The following is a 16,683-nucleotide window of genomic DNA, read 5'->3' as shown; positions in this document are numbered from 1 at the left end:
GAAAATATTTAAGAAAATGCAGTTTACAAGATTACTATTCGTTATAAATTAGGTATAACTTATAATGCATACTAATTAGCTTTTTCTCTTTAAAAAACTGCTTGCATATTTAAAAAATTAGATTTTTCGCTTTCAGAAAAAAAAAGTAGCCGTTGCATCAGAACTTTGAATGGTCTAAAATATTGTGATGTCGGATTTTCACTATCTTTTCTAGTTTACGAGATCTAAACGGGACGGACCGATAGACAGACAGACATTTCATACAAAACTAATAGCGTATTTTCCCCTTTCGGGGGCCGCTAAAAAGTAATCGAATCAATGCTGATTACAGCACTGTGGCACTCTTAAAAACACAGAGACCTTATAAAAATCGAGCCTATTGAAACTTTAGTTACAGAGATGGTCTAGTGTCTAGACTATGACAACTTAATAGTTTTAGTCAGTTTTACCTACCAGTAATACGACAGGAGTCATGAAGACCCAATTCCAGCTGTAATACCAGTAAAAAAGGCAATAAGTCCCGCTTGAATGACCAAACATCAATAACACATCCTCAGAGAATCTTCTATAACCTTTTGATAGAAAGAAATGTTTTCTAATAATATCTAGAGCTGATATATAATAAAATGCAGGTTATAACAACATATACGTGTACACTAAATCACACAACGACTAAAGAAATCTAAAAATGACAATCACAGACAACGGCTTTGTCTGCATTAGACTTTGAAACATATGAAGGTCGCAACTGGGTCTGCCTGGTTATGTGAAACACTGCACTCATACTTGATCTTCGGAATCGAAGACATTGCTGTTATTATTATATCACCCAAACACTCATAACTTACAACACCAATCAACCTTCTAGTGTAGCCTACCAAGATGTTGTAGTTTTTCTTCATAGTGAAATTTGTATGTGCAATTCTAAATTATTGGTGCTATTTATAGAGAACATTATTATTTATTCCTATTGGTTGGCTATTAACAACACGATGGACTTACCGTATAACCAGATTATGGCGAAAATCTCGAAAAACCCAACAAGTAGCAAAGGAATCGCGACAAAGGTATCAAGAAGCTGCAAAACGTAATAACCTCCCTGAAATAAACAAAAAATCATGTATGACTTTAAGAAGACTGAGTTAATGAACGTTTGATTAGACATCTATTAAACTAAAAAGAAAGACGACGAACACCAAGAAACTTGTCCGGGGGGGGGGGTCTGGCTGCGTAAACAATTTAGTTATCTAAGATAGTGCTCAAGTTGGAATCTCCATGTAGACAGGGAATTTTTTTTATTGAGATTTGCCTCGAGATGAGTTGTCATTGCCGAGCGTCCTAAGGCGGCACGGACAGCGTCTCCCAGATATACATTACTTTCAGGTCGTTATGAGGTCAGGGCCGGTCCTACAGGTTTCTGAAGATTTTAATAATTTCAGGACATTTTATAACTTTTTCGTATAGTTTACAATTTCAGGAGAATTCCAGAAACCATTTAATAATAAGTTAAAATGGTTTATTTTAATAATTTACACCTAGAATTCGCTCGGGGCCTATAAAAGTTGCGGGCCCACTGCGGCCGCATAGGTTTCAGTGGCCTAAGACCGGCCCTGTATGAGGCAAAGACTGACCATGCACTGGTGAGTGCGGCTATACTTTCAGCGTGTAACTTAATATATAATTTTTTTTTCGCAATCTTTTTAATGTTAAACTTTTTCATTTTAATCTTTTTTTTTTAGATGTGAAAGTGATTGTTCCTTGTTTTGATAGTAAATTGGATGCAGGGATAACATCGTAATATTAAAAATAGACATTATTTTCTTTGTTCCTCTTTTTTTAGTTTATTTCAAGGGCCCAGATAAAATGTAAATAATACGATTTCTTAGTGCATTTGTGTGACATAATGGGGAAATAACATTTTTGAGTGATTCCCATAAAGAAGATTATATAAGGGTTGTGGACCTTGTTTAGTTACCACTTGCCCCTGAGCTTAAGTATATATATATATATAGTTCGTCCATCGTGGTTCGAAGATGACCACTATGTCATCCATTGGACCTTGCACTGGGGTTTTATACCTCCTCATGTGGCTGGTGAGACCTATATGAGCCCAGAATGTTTGGCTGCACACTTGGCAGGTAATTCCAGCTGGAGCTAGTGTCATTGGCCTTGCCTTTCTTCTCTGGCGTCTTTCTTCTGCCAGCGTTGTTCTCTTTTCCTCAGCAACCTGTGCGCCAGTTTTCACAGCACAACGCCATGATGCTGTCATATGCCTCTGTCTCCCAGGTGGCTGGGTCTATGCTGAACGCCTTCAGAGAAACTTTGAGGGCCTTCTTTGACCACCTTGCGAGCGCTTTCCTTCGCTTAGTTGGCCATACAAGAGTCGTCTAAGGATGCGGCGGTCTTCCATTCTGCAGACGTGTCCTGCCCATCCTGAGCTACCAGCTTGGCCATTGGATCTGTGTTGTGAACTGTATATATTTCTTCTGTTAGTTATGGGTCGTGTGTCTTGAGGTACTCGGGAGAAGTGTGCCTTGCTCTGGAGATCTTTGGGCTAAGTATATTTTTTAATTATTATTGTATGTTTATATTTTATGATTAATTAGTAGATATAGCCTCAAATGATTTTCAGGCAGTACAGTTTTACCCTGCTGTTATGTATCCTGGGGTACTCCCAAACGTGACATATTTTTTTTTAGCCTTGTCTCTGAGGGATTCAACTCTGTATTGAATCATCAGATAGGCTGTACTGAACGGATGTCTATAGGTGGGATTCTATGAAGCTTGTAGGCTCATAGGTTTCCCTGAAGCCTATAGTTCATCATGACCCTTTTTTTTTTTTTTTTGGCTGAAAGTGGCTGTCAGCCTGAAGCCTGTAACCCCAGAGTGGCCAAAAGTGGCCGTGTTTTGACCTAAGGCCTGTGACCTTCATTTTGTTTACACTGACGTGTAATTTTCCGGATTTGACAATAGATTGTATATCTAGTTGTAGCAAATGACTAGAGCGGTTCGCCATACTATTTTTGAACTCGTAACGTTTGTTTATTTTGTGTTGAGAAGGCTTGTGAGTTGATGGCCATTTATTTACACATTTATTTTACTCTTCATGTAAATAAACTTTGTATGCATGTTTACCTGCGACTTTGTTAGGTCTTGTGTTGCATACATTAGTTCAATTGTATACCTAGAGGTTATACTTAATAACCTAGGACATACAAGTAGGGGCCAATATGCCACAGGACGAACGTGCTAGCACACCTTTAACACTGATCTGTTGATCTGAAATACCTAAATCTAGCTATAATTCTAATTGAATCTTTTTAGCTATACCCGCTAATAGGTAAATTAATTGATCAAAATTTGTTTATCTTAAATAGGGTGCTCTTTTAGAATCAATCCCCATTATTATATACCCTTGGGTACAAGCAACCTCATTCAATGTGTAACAATTTGTTAATCTTTTATATAAAACATGTTTAGTTACGTTACTTTTCTTTAACCCTACCGTCCTTGGGGATTTTTGTTCCTACTGGAAAACTTCATTTTTCTATCAAAATAATTCGCACTGAAAGAGTTAAAGACGCTCTATAACTAATCCTTACATTGATATTGTTCCTCTGTGGTAGCCATGTTTTAGAAGATAGTTTAAATGGCTTGATCTACAAATTACAATCAACAAAACTTTGAAAAAAAGTGTATAAAGATCTCACGTAAGTTGTCATTGGGATCCCCAGCAGAAATCCAAGAGCGCAAACCAAAATTCTGAAAATTGTAGCGACACGAGGCTTTCTGAAGAAGAGAAACTCGTCTTGGAGTGCTGTTATTACTGTCTCCACACTGGGGAACTGAAAGACAAAAACATATCAATCTTGTCCATGCTTATCATTCCCAATCTTAGAGTATTTATTTCTTACGTAAATAATACTTTGTCAGAACTATTTAATATCGCTAACAAGGTTTAATGAGTCTCTAAGGGCTGTAACACTAACAAGAAACACAAAAAACTTAAAAGTGGTTTTAGTTACGTCCCTTTTCTGGCCTTGCGCTTTTTGAGGCAGATTATCTAATGGTCATTTGTTTCTGTGGCCCACAGTTAACGAGGGCTTTTATGTGGCCAGCACAACGTCCAACCGCATGTATGTTTCCCCAACTAATGTCAGGTACCCATTAGCACTGGGTGGACTCAGAAGTGTCCAAAAAGCCCAGAAATAATAAAGCCCAGCATTCAGGAGTCAAATCAGGGATCACTCGAATCAGAAGCCAAGCGCTTTACGACTCAAGTCACCGCTCCTCTAAAAGTAGTTTAAAAATTCTGAAAATATTAGCGATTAGTCACTTCTATAATTTGTTTGATGTTTGCCTATACTGAAGCAATTGAGGTTTAACAGAGTTGGGTCGCTAGCGCAGCGCAAACCCTCCTCCTTTCTTATCGGGCCTTGAGACCGAACATCGTTGCAGACTCTTGAATCTTATCCTTAGACAAGACAAAACACGTTTACCAAAGTCGGCCCTAACATGGAAGTTGAAAAGAGAAAAGTGAAGTCATGACCGTCTCAGATCAAGGGAAAATGTGTAACTAATAGTCTTTGTCAATGACAATACATCAATGAATAAAAAAAACAAAAAAAAACAATCAGCGCAGAAGTGAAAATTAATTAATTTTGTTTTAAAGAAAAAGGGAGTTAATTCTTACATTATTTAGAGATCTGACATTGATTTTGCGTTTTTTGCCCTTATTTAAACTTACTTTAAATTTCGCTGGTTTTATGGTATGTTTGAGGTCAGACAATTGTATGTTGTGCTTTATTTCAACACTCGTGTTGTGGATTAACTATTTTGAATAATGTATATTCCTTTATTATATGTGAAATATCATATACACCTGTTTATTCTACAAGCTTATATTATTAAATAATTCTGCATCCTAAATTAGATATGTATCCTGTGAAGCCTGTTTAAGGGCTCCTCTGCGCTATGCTGGAATGAAATATAGAGCTACCACAACATAAAAACCAATCGAACACTAGACGTCACAGTTTGGTTAGTCATGTTTAGCATAGCGACGGATTTCTGACTGTGAACGGATGAGAACAAAAGACTACATTCATAGTTTACTCCCAAGGAAAAGAACTATCAAATTTGTCATCACTCACCTACATCATATCATTATATCATTCATTAATGAGGTTGAAATAGCGAGCTAAACTAAAAACTCAGCCAGATACCTGTGTTCCTAGTCCAAGACATATCATCATAAAAAAGAATGCGATGGACCAGATCTGGGGTAACGGAAGTTCAGACAGTGCCTCAGGGTAGGTCACGAAGACTAGACCAGCACCTAGGATTGATGGTTCAAATCTTTATCCAGACAATGTATTTAAATAGCATTGACAGTTTTTTATCATTCTTTGCATAGCTTTATTAATATTTCAATCCTACAAATTTATAGCTCAGTTGGAAAGTATTAAAGAGATGATTGATTTTATTCATGTATTAGTCAATCTGAACTAAGCTTGTTGTAGTATTATGTGTATGTGTGTGTGCGGGCGTGTGTGTGTGCGTGCGTGCGTGTGTGTGTGTAATAGGCAAATACTGTAAATCTGGTAAAAATGAAATGTCAAATATGAGTAATACTGATTTTCATGGTATTGTCTTATACCGTCGTGTATGTATTGTAGCCCTAAATCGAACTTAAGACCCTCAAAAAAAAAGTTGACCAATTTGACGAATTTTAAGAACTAAACTTTGCGCAGATAGTTTTTTATGAAAATACAAAATATAGCTATTGATTTCATTATTTAATAAGAAATTAAGCTTCAAATTGGTGTTTCAAACATATCTGCTAATTTAGAATTCCTGACGTACATTATTTTATTAGACATTACCCGAAAGGTTACACATCTCTCTATTTCTAGGTCTAAAACTCTAATTCAACTCTAAGATGACAGAACTTCTCTTCGCAAAGATAATTTTATACTTTAACACATGAACATACTGATTATAGTCCCTTCATTTCATATTTTAATCAAATTAACATTCAAATTTGTTTTTCTAAAGCATTTTTCATACATTCGTTCCCTATAGCAGCGAAGCCGTGTTGAAATATATTCTAATAGTTTCATTCATGAATCGCGTAATCTAATATGAAGATCACGCATACGCAAAACGAAGCCTTCACGCACGCGCAGAATGAACTCTGTCCAAGATTAGTCTAGATCTAGATATCTAACTCAAGATCTACTATATACTTTAACACATGAACATACCAAATTAAGTCTATTCATTTAAAATTTCTTTTTAATCAAATATATGTTAGCCTACAAGCAAATATTTAAAAAAAAAATGAATATAAGTCGATTTGCTAATTTGATAGCTCCATTCATACTATTTTTACATTTACGCATTCCGCATTCGCTTTACTTATAAAATTGTTATTTCCTTTAATTGTTTACAAAGCACTATCAGTCACTATATCGAAAGTAATACTCAAATTAAGACCCGCGAGCCGCGGGTAATATATGACTAGTATATATATATATATATATAAATATATAAAGATTTGTTTTCAAATATACAATTACAAGTAGATATTTATATTGTTCCTACCTTCTGTAGTGACGTGTTCAATGTCAACTCCTTTGGTATTGGCCATAAATCCCAAGATTGAGAAAATTGCAAATCCGGCATAGAAACTTGTCAGGCAGTTGATGATTGGAATAAGTATACTGTCTCTGAAAAGCATTTATAATAAAGATAACAATGACACCGACAGTAACCGAAATAGTTTAATAACATTGATTCGTGTTAATAGGACTAGCCTTTTATTAATTGGAATTCTATTTCTCTAGTTTAATTTAATTAATCGTGCCAGTCTGTAAGTAAACGATCATGTCCCGATGTGCTTCGATTGACCAGACTGGAGTGGACTTCTGAATTTACAAATAGGCTACGTTTGTCCAATATTGTACCTCAAGACGTTGTCCTCAAACTTGTTGTAGCTGGCCATTGCAGTCAGACTTCCGGTGCAGCAGCTAAGAGAAAAGAATATCTGGGATGCTGCATCCTGCCAGACCTGAAGAGCCAGACAGATTTCTTATTTAGTTTCAATGAACTAATTGAAAGACAGTCTAACAATTTCTTTTTACATAATGTCAATAAGTGAGTCTAACACAACAAAACATCTATTGTCCTTTAAAATCTATGACCTCATCACAAGGTCCTCAGGGCTCGCAAAGACCTTCCTTCAGGGAGGCAGACAGAGAAAACTATGGGAAGACAACATGCAAGAGTGAACTGCCCTGTGATTGAATGGAATTCTATCCAAGGCAAATAGACAGAGAGGAATGGAGAAAGACGTTCAACACATCTTGTGTGATGCCCCAACGGTTCAACAGACTAAGGATAAGGTGAAGATAAAAAACTTAATTAAACATAAAAATGTTTTCTTCAGTACTGTGAATAAACAAGTCCTTTTAAGTATAAACTGCCTTTTATTGTGCATCATTCAAACAGAACATATTTACAAGGTTAACATTATCTACAGATAACCAACTCCACTAGATGACTTCCTCTCTTCTTGTTTACACACTCGTCACTTCCCGCAAGTCCCCTAACTCTCCGATACCCAACACTTGACCGTGTGTCACGGTTGACCACACACATTAACCGTGTCACAACAATCCTCCCAGGGCAGAGAAAAATTTTGATGGTATCAAAATTTCATGAACCCATTAGTTTGGGTGTACATTAATAATGTGGGATTAATAATGGCTACCTAGAAGGGGGCTCGAGGTTCGACACCCGACTCGGGCAGATTTGTGTTTACTGAGTGCCTAAAGGCAGCACGAAAAACCAACTCCTAGATACCCCCTCCCCACCACTAATGAGATTGGACCAAAAGCGCTCTGAGCATGCTATAAGCATGAAAGTAGCGCTGTATAAAAGCTATAATATATATATATTATATTTACATCGACAAGAAAAAAAACAATGACATGTAATACAATGGCATCTTCTATTATGAGAGAACTGATAATGTCTATGACGACAAATAAATCTTCAATAATATTGTTATTGCAAGGGACATTTCCAATTGAACTATCGCTAAAAGCTGTCCTGGTATATTATAAAAAAATCCAGAATTTAGTTTTTTTCCAATGTAACGATAGTCTTTTGAATGCCAACATTGTAAGGTGAAAAATACACAATTAGTTAATACTTTATTTTATATCAAAACATCTTCCAAATTAAGGGAATTGTTTACTTTGTGTTTCTTTCATAGCAGTTCCTAAATGGACACCTATGACTACAATCAATGCAACAAACATAAAAAAAAAAACTAAATTGTAGTACAAATTTCACATCTCTGAATGAGATAAAAAAAAATAGTTTCGGTGTTAGCACTTCGTAATCTTACTAAAGAACAAACCATTTGCAAATGTTGCAGAAATAATTCAGGTGGCAAGATGTCATAATTAAAAAAAAATATTATTGTCTAATATCCTGACTTAAAAAAGATGTCTTTTTTTTTAGAATGGCAGAGACGCCATCACCTAAGTAGACCTATTGTACTGAAATTTAAAACTTAGATGTGTGTATATTTTTGTCAGCAAGTTAAAAATTTATTTTATATAGCAAATGTGTGCTATCTATGTTACTGGCATTTGTTATATTTTCTATTTTCTAAATATTTCTACCTCTGTCAGAAGCATTTACTTTTAAATCTAGATGTGTGCTACCTAAGAAACTAGCATGTGGCTTTTATTCTAGATGCGTGCTACCAGGTTACTAGCATTTACTTTATATTCTGAATGTGTGCTACCTCAGTAGCTTTTACTTTTTACACTAATTTTGTGTCACCTTTGTTAGAAGTATTTTCTTATTCTGAATATATGCTACCTCTGTCTTTAGTCACATTAATACCTACTAAGATACGAAGACTTCAGCCAGTCGATACATTTTGTCACTGAGCTCTTACCCAAAGTTTTTCTCACCTTTGCAACGTAAAGTTTGTGAATTTTGGGAGTAAGGTAATATTTGATGCCCTCATTGGCGCCCTCCAGTGTCACGCCTCTGACTAGGAGCACAGTTAAGAGGACGTAGGGAAATAGAGCGAAGAAATATTGCACCTGAAATACGAATGGATTCAGATCTCAGACATAGAAATGATAGCGACATTAATTCTACACAAAGATATGTTACTAACATAAAAGCTTGAAAAAAACAACAACATCCTATTCATTTTGAAGATACTTTTTAAAAAGTGGAAATTTACTAGTTAAAGCCAACTATGTCTTATACAAGATTGATAGACAACGACTTACGGTTCCACTTTCTTGAGTTCAGATTCTCTGACATGTCGCAACAATCATTCAAGTTTTGTTTTGGTGTGTCCCGTGTACAAGGAAGTGCTGCCAGGCTTTTTGTTTTTTTGAAAGAGATTGGATAATTTGGTGCACTTTGCAGCTATACCCAATCACGAGAAGTTATACCCAATCACGAGAAGTTATACCCAATCACGAGAAGTTATACCCAATCACGAGAAGTTATACCCAATCACGAGAAGTTATACCCAATCACGAGAAGTTATACCCAATCACGTGAAGTTATACCCAATCACGTGAAGTTATACCCATTCACGTGAAGTTATACCCATTCACGTGAAGTTATACCCAATCATGTGAAGTTATACAAAATCACGTGAAGTTATACCCAATCACGTGAAGATATACCCATTCACGTGAAGTTATACCCAATCACGTGAAGTTATACCCATTCACGTGAAGTTATACCCAATCACGAGAAGTTATACCCAATCACGAGAAGTTATACCCAATCACGTGAAGTTATACCCAATCACGTGCAGCTATACCCAATCACGTGCAGCTATACCCAATCACGTGCAGCTATACCCAATCACGTCAAGCTATACATAATCTTGTGCAGCTATACATAACCTTGTGCAGCTATACCCAATCATGTGCAGCTATACCCAATTATGTGCAGCTATACCCAACCATGTGCAGCCATACCCAATCACGTGCAGCTATACCCAATCATGTGCAGCTACACCCAATAACGTGCAGCTATACCCAATCACGAGAATGGCTTCGTTAATCATTCCTGAGGAAAATTTAGGACCCGGCGATCCTACGGCAGTTTGCAACCCCCAGCGCTACATCTTGGAAGAACCTACAATCCCCCCCCTGTCAGCAAACTGTATCGGCACTTCCTTTGGATACATTCAGCTGCGTGGACCGGGGGTGATGTGTTGGCGACATTGTTCCGACCATAGCTAATTTCATTTTCATGAGATGATCCATACTCGCTTTGCGACAAAAGGAGACCATATAGCCATGTATGTAAGACCTGGACTCTGACAAAAATGTCTTTTAAAACTTGGGGAAAATAAAATCCTTTCAAAAATATATACGCTCATGGGCGTAGCCAGGGGGGGGGTTTTGGGGTTCAAACCCCCCCCCCCGAAATGAAATCCCCCCCCTGGGGGGGGGAGACGGACTTTAGTAACTGATTTTTTGCTTTGATTTTCTTTATTTTAGGTAAGATTTTAATACTAAACCATCACTTGCCCCAGCGCAGCCAAAGGGGTTTTGAGTTTCAAACCCCTACCATGGGGTTTTGAGTTTTAAACCCCCTACCACGGGGGGGGGGGGTAAGACGGACTTTAGTGACATGTTTTTTTGCTTTGATTTTGTTAATTTTAGGTGAGATTTTAATACTAAACCATCACTTGCCCCAGCACAGCTAAAGGGGTTTTGAGTTTAAAACCACTACCAGGGGGTTTAGAGTTTAAAACCCCTACCAGGGGGTTTTCAGTTTAAAACCCCTAACAGGAGGTTTGAGTTTGAAATCCCCCTACCAGGGGTTTTTACAGTTAAATCCCCCTCTTCTATAAAACAAAACACACACAAAATGCAAACGATAATCCCCAAATTCCAAGTGCACAGTTAAGGAAGATTTTGATTTTAAAACCCCTCCTCTTCAATATGGAAAAAAAGCAAATTATGCACTCAAAATGTTATGAGCGTAGCTAAATGGGTTTTGACTCAGTTTTAAGTTTAAACTCCCCTCCAGTGGAGTTTGAAGCTAAAAAATACATCTTCAATAAAAAAAAAAAAGCAAATTACACACTCTAAAATCTAAGAGCGTAGCCATATGGGTTTTGAGTTTAAACCCCCCGCCAGCGGGGTTTGAAGTTAAAAAAAAACATCATCAATGTAAAAAAAAAAGCAAATTACGCACTCAAAATGCTATGAGCGTTGCCAAAAGGGGTTTTGAGTTCATATCCCCCTTCACAACGGTTTGATGCTAAAAAATACCTCTTCAATATAAAAAAAAAAAGCAAATTACACACTAAAATTATTTGAGCGTAGCCAAGCGAATTGGTGGTTTTGAGTTTAAACTCCTTTCCTCCGGATGGTTTTGAGTTTAAAATCCCCCTACAGAGCGTTTTGAGTGGAAAACCTCTATCTTCAATATTACTCTAAAGCAAACTACAGTTACCAAATTCTATGATCGTAGCAAAATTGGGGTTTTGAATTTAAAAAACTACAACAAAGTCCTGAGATTTTTAATTTAAAACCTCTAACAGATGATTTTGACGATAAAACTTGTATTTTCGATATAAAATCTAATGCAAACTACAGTCACCCAATTCCAAGAGCGTATCCAAGAGAGGTTACATTTCTACCAGTTGCGGGGCTCCGTTAATAAAGTGCAGTGAATAGTCATCTGCCGAAATTGAAAAACACTAAATGTGGCTCAACAAAGATGGCTAAGACAGATTTTAGAAGTTAGTTATTGAGATCGGGTCTAAATCAAGGAAATCCTATGCCGAACTGGGAGTCAACCCCTTAGTAAAATTGTGACAGAGCGTCGCATGAGGTTTGCGGGACATGTTCTCCGACAAAATAAATTACGCATAATAAGAGTTGCGATGACATCCTAGTACAACTTGGCGCCACACATTCATGGAGGTCCTCGGAGCAGGTGGGAAGAGGCTTCAGAAATTACCAGTGACAGATTTTTGTGGAAACAGCTTGACGGCAAATGCGCCGAACGGCGCGGCAGGGTATTAGTCAGTAAAAATAGCACATACATTTTTGAAATAAGACTTTTTAATAGCAAGAAAATGCACTGCAGATACCTCAGAATATGCATTTTGTTGACATTCTATGCCAGAAATAGTGCTTGGCGGCGGGGCTCCGCCCCGCTCTAGGCTGAGCTCCTAGAGCTCCCCCAGAGCCCCTTGCTGGCAATGGAGGGGAGTCAACAATTTTTCCACTAACTCCAGGAAGAACCTATTCTAGGGCACAATAAACGTGTTCCAAAAGAATGAAGGGTCAGAATGTAATAAAGATTATGAACACACACACACACATACATATATAAAAATATTTTTTTTTCGCGAGGGGGGGGGGGGGGGGGGGGGGGGGAAATCCCCCCCCCCCTAAACCCCCCCCGAAAAAAAATCCTGGCTACGCCCATGTAATACGCTGTTATACAATATAAAACTGGGTAGAGGAACTTACTAACCAGGAGATATAAATATATATGAAGATCCAAATACAGTGAGAGATTTAAAAAAAAGATCAGAATCCATAGATCAGGTCACTTAGATATAACTTCAGAGAACAGAGAAGAAAAATGTTACTCCAAAGGAATTGAACTATAATCTGGTAGCTCAGTCCAAACAAGCCGCCAAACCGAGGGGCGGTCATCCGAACACGTGGTTTTAGGCTGTCACATAATTAGGAGATAATAAAGTGCTTGGATAGTAGCGGTCATGAGGAGCGTGGCTGAGTGGTAATGCGCTTGGCTTCCGAATCGGGGATCCCGGGTTCGAATCCTTGTGAAGACTGGGATTTTTACTTTCAGGATCCTCATGAGTCCACCCATCTGACATTAGTTAGGGAAAAGTAAAGACTATGGACATTGTGCTGGCTAAATGACACCCTCGTTAACCGTGGGCCATAGAAACATAAGACCTTTACATCATCTGCCCCATAGATCACTAAGTCTGAAAGGGGAACTTCACTTATATTAGCGGTCAAGTATTTCACATGCTAAGGAGACCCAACTTTTACCTCATTCAACGCAGAAAAAAAACACACTCTTTGCCTGTTTGTACGGCAATTTTCAATTGGTTTCAAATGTCTCTAGGCGACGTAGAGTTCTTCATCTTTCTCTCTCTAAAGGAGAACACCTGACCGCTAATATAAAAATATATATATTTGTTGATATGTCCTCGTATCTCTTACTTTGCCCATAGTGCTGACGCCTTTGATCAGACATAAACAGATGATGATCCAAGCCAGCAAGTTGCACAACGTCAAGTCCCATTTGATTTTCCCAGGTTCATGGATACCTTTTGACATATTCAAGACATATCTGCTGAGAAAGGTAGTGAGAGTCACTCTTGCATAGTTCGAGATACTGGTAATAAGACTAGCGTATTAAATAGGGTTAGTACTGGTACTGATGTCACAATTATATATTTCTAGATACTGGTTCACACTTCTAGTTACTTGTCATGAGGCTCACTTACAAAAGCTTAATACTGGTAATGAGAGTCACTCATACACCCTAACTCTAATCTAAATTTCAAGGTGCACCTACATAAATGAGAAAACAAAATTGTCAGCTTGTTTGTCACATCGCGAAAACTCAAGGTCGACCGTTAAAAAGGCTTGAAACTGTTTTATTATCGTAAAATTAAATTTGGCTTTGAATTTGTATAAAAAGGAATAATAATGTTATTCTCTGTATGTGGATGCTGCTGGTCTAGCAATGAGGAAAGCAGAGCGGATGTTTTTGTTGTACAGACTGAAAGCAGTGGTGGTCTTGCGTGATTCAAATGAATATCAAGCAAAATATAACAAATACTAGAAAAAAAAGCTTATCTAAGGAAAAGAACAAGACAATTGCTGCCACATCTCTCAATGCTGCAATTTTTTTCTCCCGTTGCTATATAAAACCAAAAATCTTAATTACCACTATTTAATTAATTAATTATTTTTTAATAGATAGATTAAAAATTTGTAGAAAGGACTGGTGCGAACATTGAAGTGCAAGGCACATGAGAAAGAAAAGTCTGTGTAGTGTGGTGAATGATATTAAATTTCTACATGCAATTACTTTCAAGTTTAATGTGTTTCCAGGGTGTTTTCTTCTCTAATATACGTATGTGTACTTCATTGCTGATTACTAATTGTACCAAAGTCCTGGGCAATACCGTAAGGACACATATAACGACAGAATAAAGATTAATAATGCCAAATCACGGACATTCATCATGCTTATTCAAGTTTATGAAATATTAACAGGTTCAGGTCTGGCGAATGAAATATCATGTATCAATTAAAATATAACAGCTCAAAATCCGATAGACTGAAAAATGACTACACAGAAAATAATTAGAGTCTCCACTTCAACTCTATCTATAACCATCTGTACTGGACTAGGAACAAAACCATACTACTTTATTATGAGCTACATTCCATTCATAAAAACATCTAAGTTAAGACAATCCAAAAACAAAAACAGTTTTGAATTCAACTGAATTGCCCCCCTTCTCCTCAACCGCTAACAGGAGACCCAAGCTGACCAGAACTCAGTCCTGAGAATGTGTAAATATTTATAATATAAAACTTAATGTTTTAGTTTGTTATTAACTAGACGTTCATTTCAAGTTAAGCATTAAGAATTGAATAAACTCCTTAGATCTGGGTGGATTCAGAGGCGCCTTAAAGATCCCGAAACTAAAAATCCATGTCTTCCATCACGATTCGAATCCGGAACTCTCCGGTTCAGAAGCCAAGCACTTTACCACTTTGTCAACACTCCTCCTAGTGTCTTATTGTTTACAGTACATTAACTTCGAGGGGAGGAGAGAATTGGGACGGGCTAAAAAAAAAGTTACAATTTTATTTATTTATTTATTTCTTGTATCTTTCTTTCATTAGTTATTCAAAGCAAAATACTCGTTTCTACCATCAAGAAATCATATTTACAAACAAAACCTGGACGCTGACAAAACAAAAAAAAAAGAAAATCTGCAAAAATTTTGAGAAATAAAAATCCTCGAAAAATCGGATGGAGGGTTCGAACCAAACAAAAAATATACCAGCTATATGAAGACTTCTCCATAGTAACGAAAAAAAAAAAGAGGAACAGATGACGTTGTGCAAGCCATCTTGAACAAAATGTTAGAGAACAGAGGAGCAAAGTTTGTTCACCGGATAAAACCAAAAGGCAGGCGCCCCAAAGGCAGACCACGACAAACGGTGGCTTGATGATGTAGAGGCAGATCTTCAGCAGTCGGGCATGAAAACGTAAAGCACTAGATAAATCAGAAAAGAAAGATGTGCTAAAGCAGGCCAGGGACCTCCATGGGGCTGTAGCACCACTGAGCAGTGGCGTAGCTTGGGTAGGGAAGGAGGAGGGAGAATTTGAAAATCCCCCAGGTCCCCACTTGATGGGGGTCCCTAATGAGTGTTCAAAGTTGTTTTTTTACATTAAATACTAAATATTACTCAAAATGCAAGGGCCCCCAAAGAGGTCAAGCCTCTCGGGCCCCTAAATGATGGCTAATTTCTAGCTACGCCAGTACCAGTGGAATGGATGGACTAAACAAAATCAGGCTCGTAAAGGGGAAATTGCGTAAAAACAAACACGTTTTTTTTTAAAAGTCAATTGTTGATTAGCATTGAAAGCAATTAGGCAACACGGTATAGGCAGGAAAACATTGGCACCGCAATACAACTCTGACAAGACTACTACTAAACACTTCCAGAAACAAATATTGTTATTAAAAGAAATCAATCTGCCATGAAAAGAGAATGTTGTGCTTTGGGATTATGGTACATCTTATCTTGTGTTTCGTTAGGTAATGTGACTAAGCTGTTTTAACATTGTTGCTCCCTTCCCACCCTTTTTTTTTATACAAAGCTAATATCAACTCACTCACTCTGTCTGTCTGGTAAAAAGTGTGTACACGTTATTTCTCCCACACCCATTCTCGGATCAAATTGAAACCCTATCCCGAACCATTATTCATAGACATAGAAAAGACATGAATCAAATAAAAAGTAACGAATCAGACAATTAATTACTGGTAATTAATTTATTTGTTGAACACCAACAAGGGAAACTAATCCTTCAGTATTCACAGATATGGCTAAATGTGTTGGGTTTAGTCCCCTTAAATGATTGTTAGCGCTATTTCTCCCTCACACATTCTCCGATTAAGTTGATACTTTAAATAATTCTTTATTGTACCTAACAAAACACGAAACCACAAACAAAAATACTCAATTAGTTAATAAATTATTGGTAATTAATCATTTTGCTTGATATCGAATAGGGAAAAAAAGTTGTACATTATTGGTAGATATAGTTTTTAGGGCGGAGCTCTTCCCCTTTAGATAAGCTTTTTTTCAAGGATTTATTTTCATATTTCGCTTGTCTGCAGTGTGTATCCAAGCATATCGTCTCCTACTTACTAGAAGTATTCCTCACTAGGACTCGACACTTGGAGAACAGACAAATTAAGCCCGCCTGAAATCAGAATGAAATGAACAAGTGAGCAATGTCATCTACAAACAGTAAGGCTTGATCTTATTCTCATAGCTTGATGAACCCTTTCAAGTCCTTCTTTGCGAA

General features: G+C 37.2%; 1 protein-coding gene across 1 annotated transcript in view; it reads right to left on the bottom strand.

Moving 5' to 3' along the window:
* Nucleotides 1–16,683, bottom strand: part of LOC106073977 (sodium-dependent proline transporter-like) — a 33,586-nt gene that overhangs the window by 4,117 nt on the left and 12,786 nt on the right. Inside the window, exons 7-15 of the mRNA XM_056014796.1 lie at nucleotides 16,524–16,578; nucleotides 13,281–13,413; nucleotides 8,994–9,128; nucleotides 6,969–7,072; nucleotides 6,607–6,731; nucleotides 5,226–5,338; nucleotides 3,711–3,845; nucleotides 1,003–1,099; nucleotides 454–572 (exon numbers count right to left, since the gene is read on the bottom strand). Coding sequence (XP_055870771.1) covers nucleotides 454–572; nucleotides 1,003–1,099; nucleotides 3,711–3,845; nucleotides 5,226–5,338; nucleotides 6,607–6,731; nucleotides 6,969–7,072; nucleotides 8,994–9,128; nucleotides 13,281–13,413; nucleotides 16,524–16,578 — 1,016 coding nt within the window. The remainder of the gene's footprint in view (nucleotides 1–453; nucleotides 573–1,002; nucleotides 1,100–3,710; nucleotides 3,846–5,225; nucleotides 5,339–6,606; nucleotides 6,732–6,968; nucleotides 7,073–8,993; nucleotides 9,129–13,280; nucleotides 13,414–16,523; nucleotides 16,579–16,683) is intronic.

Source organism: Biomphalaria glabrata, chromosome 16, assembly GCF_947242115.1.
Source record: "Biomphalaria glabrata chromosome 16, xgBioGlab47.1, whole genome shotgun sequence".
NCBI lineage: Eukaryota > Metazoa > Mollusca > Gastropoda > Planorbidae > Biomphalaria > Biomphalaria glabrata.
The sequence above is the reverse complement of the archived record's forward strand: the minus strand, read 5'-3'. Positions and strand labels throughout refer to the sequence as shown.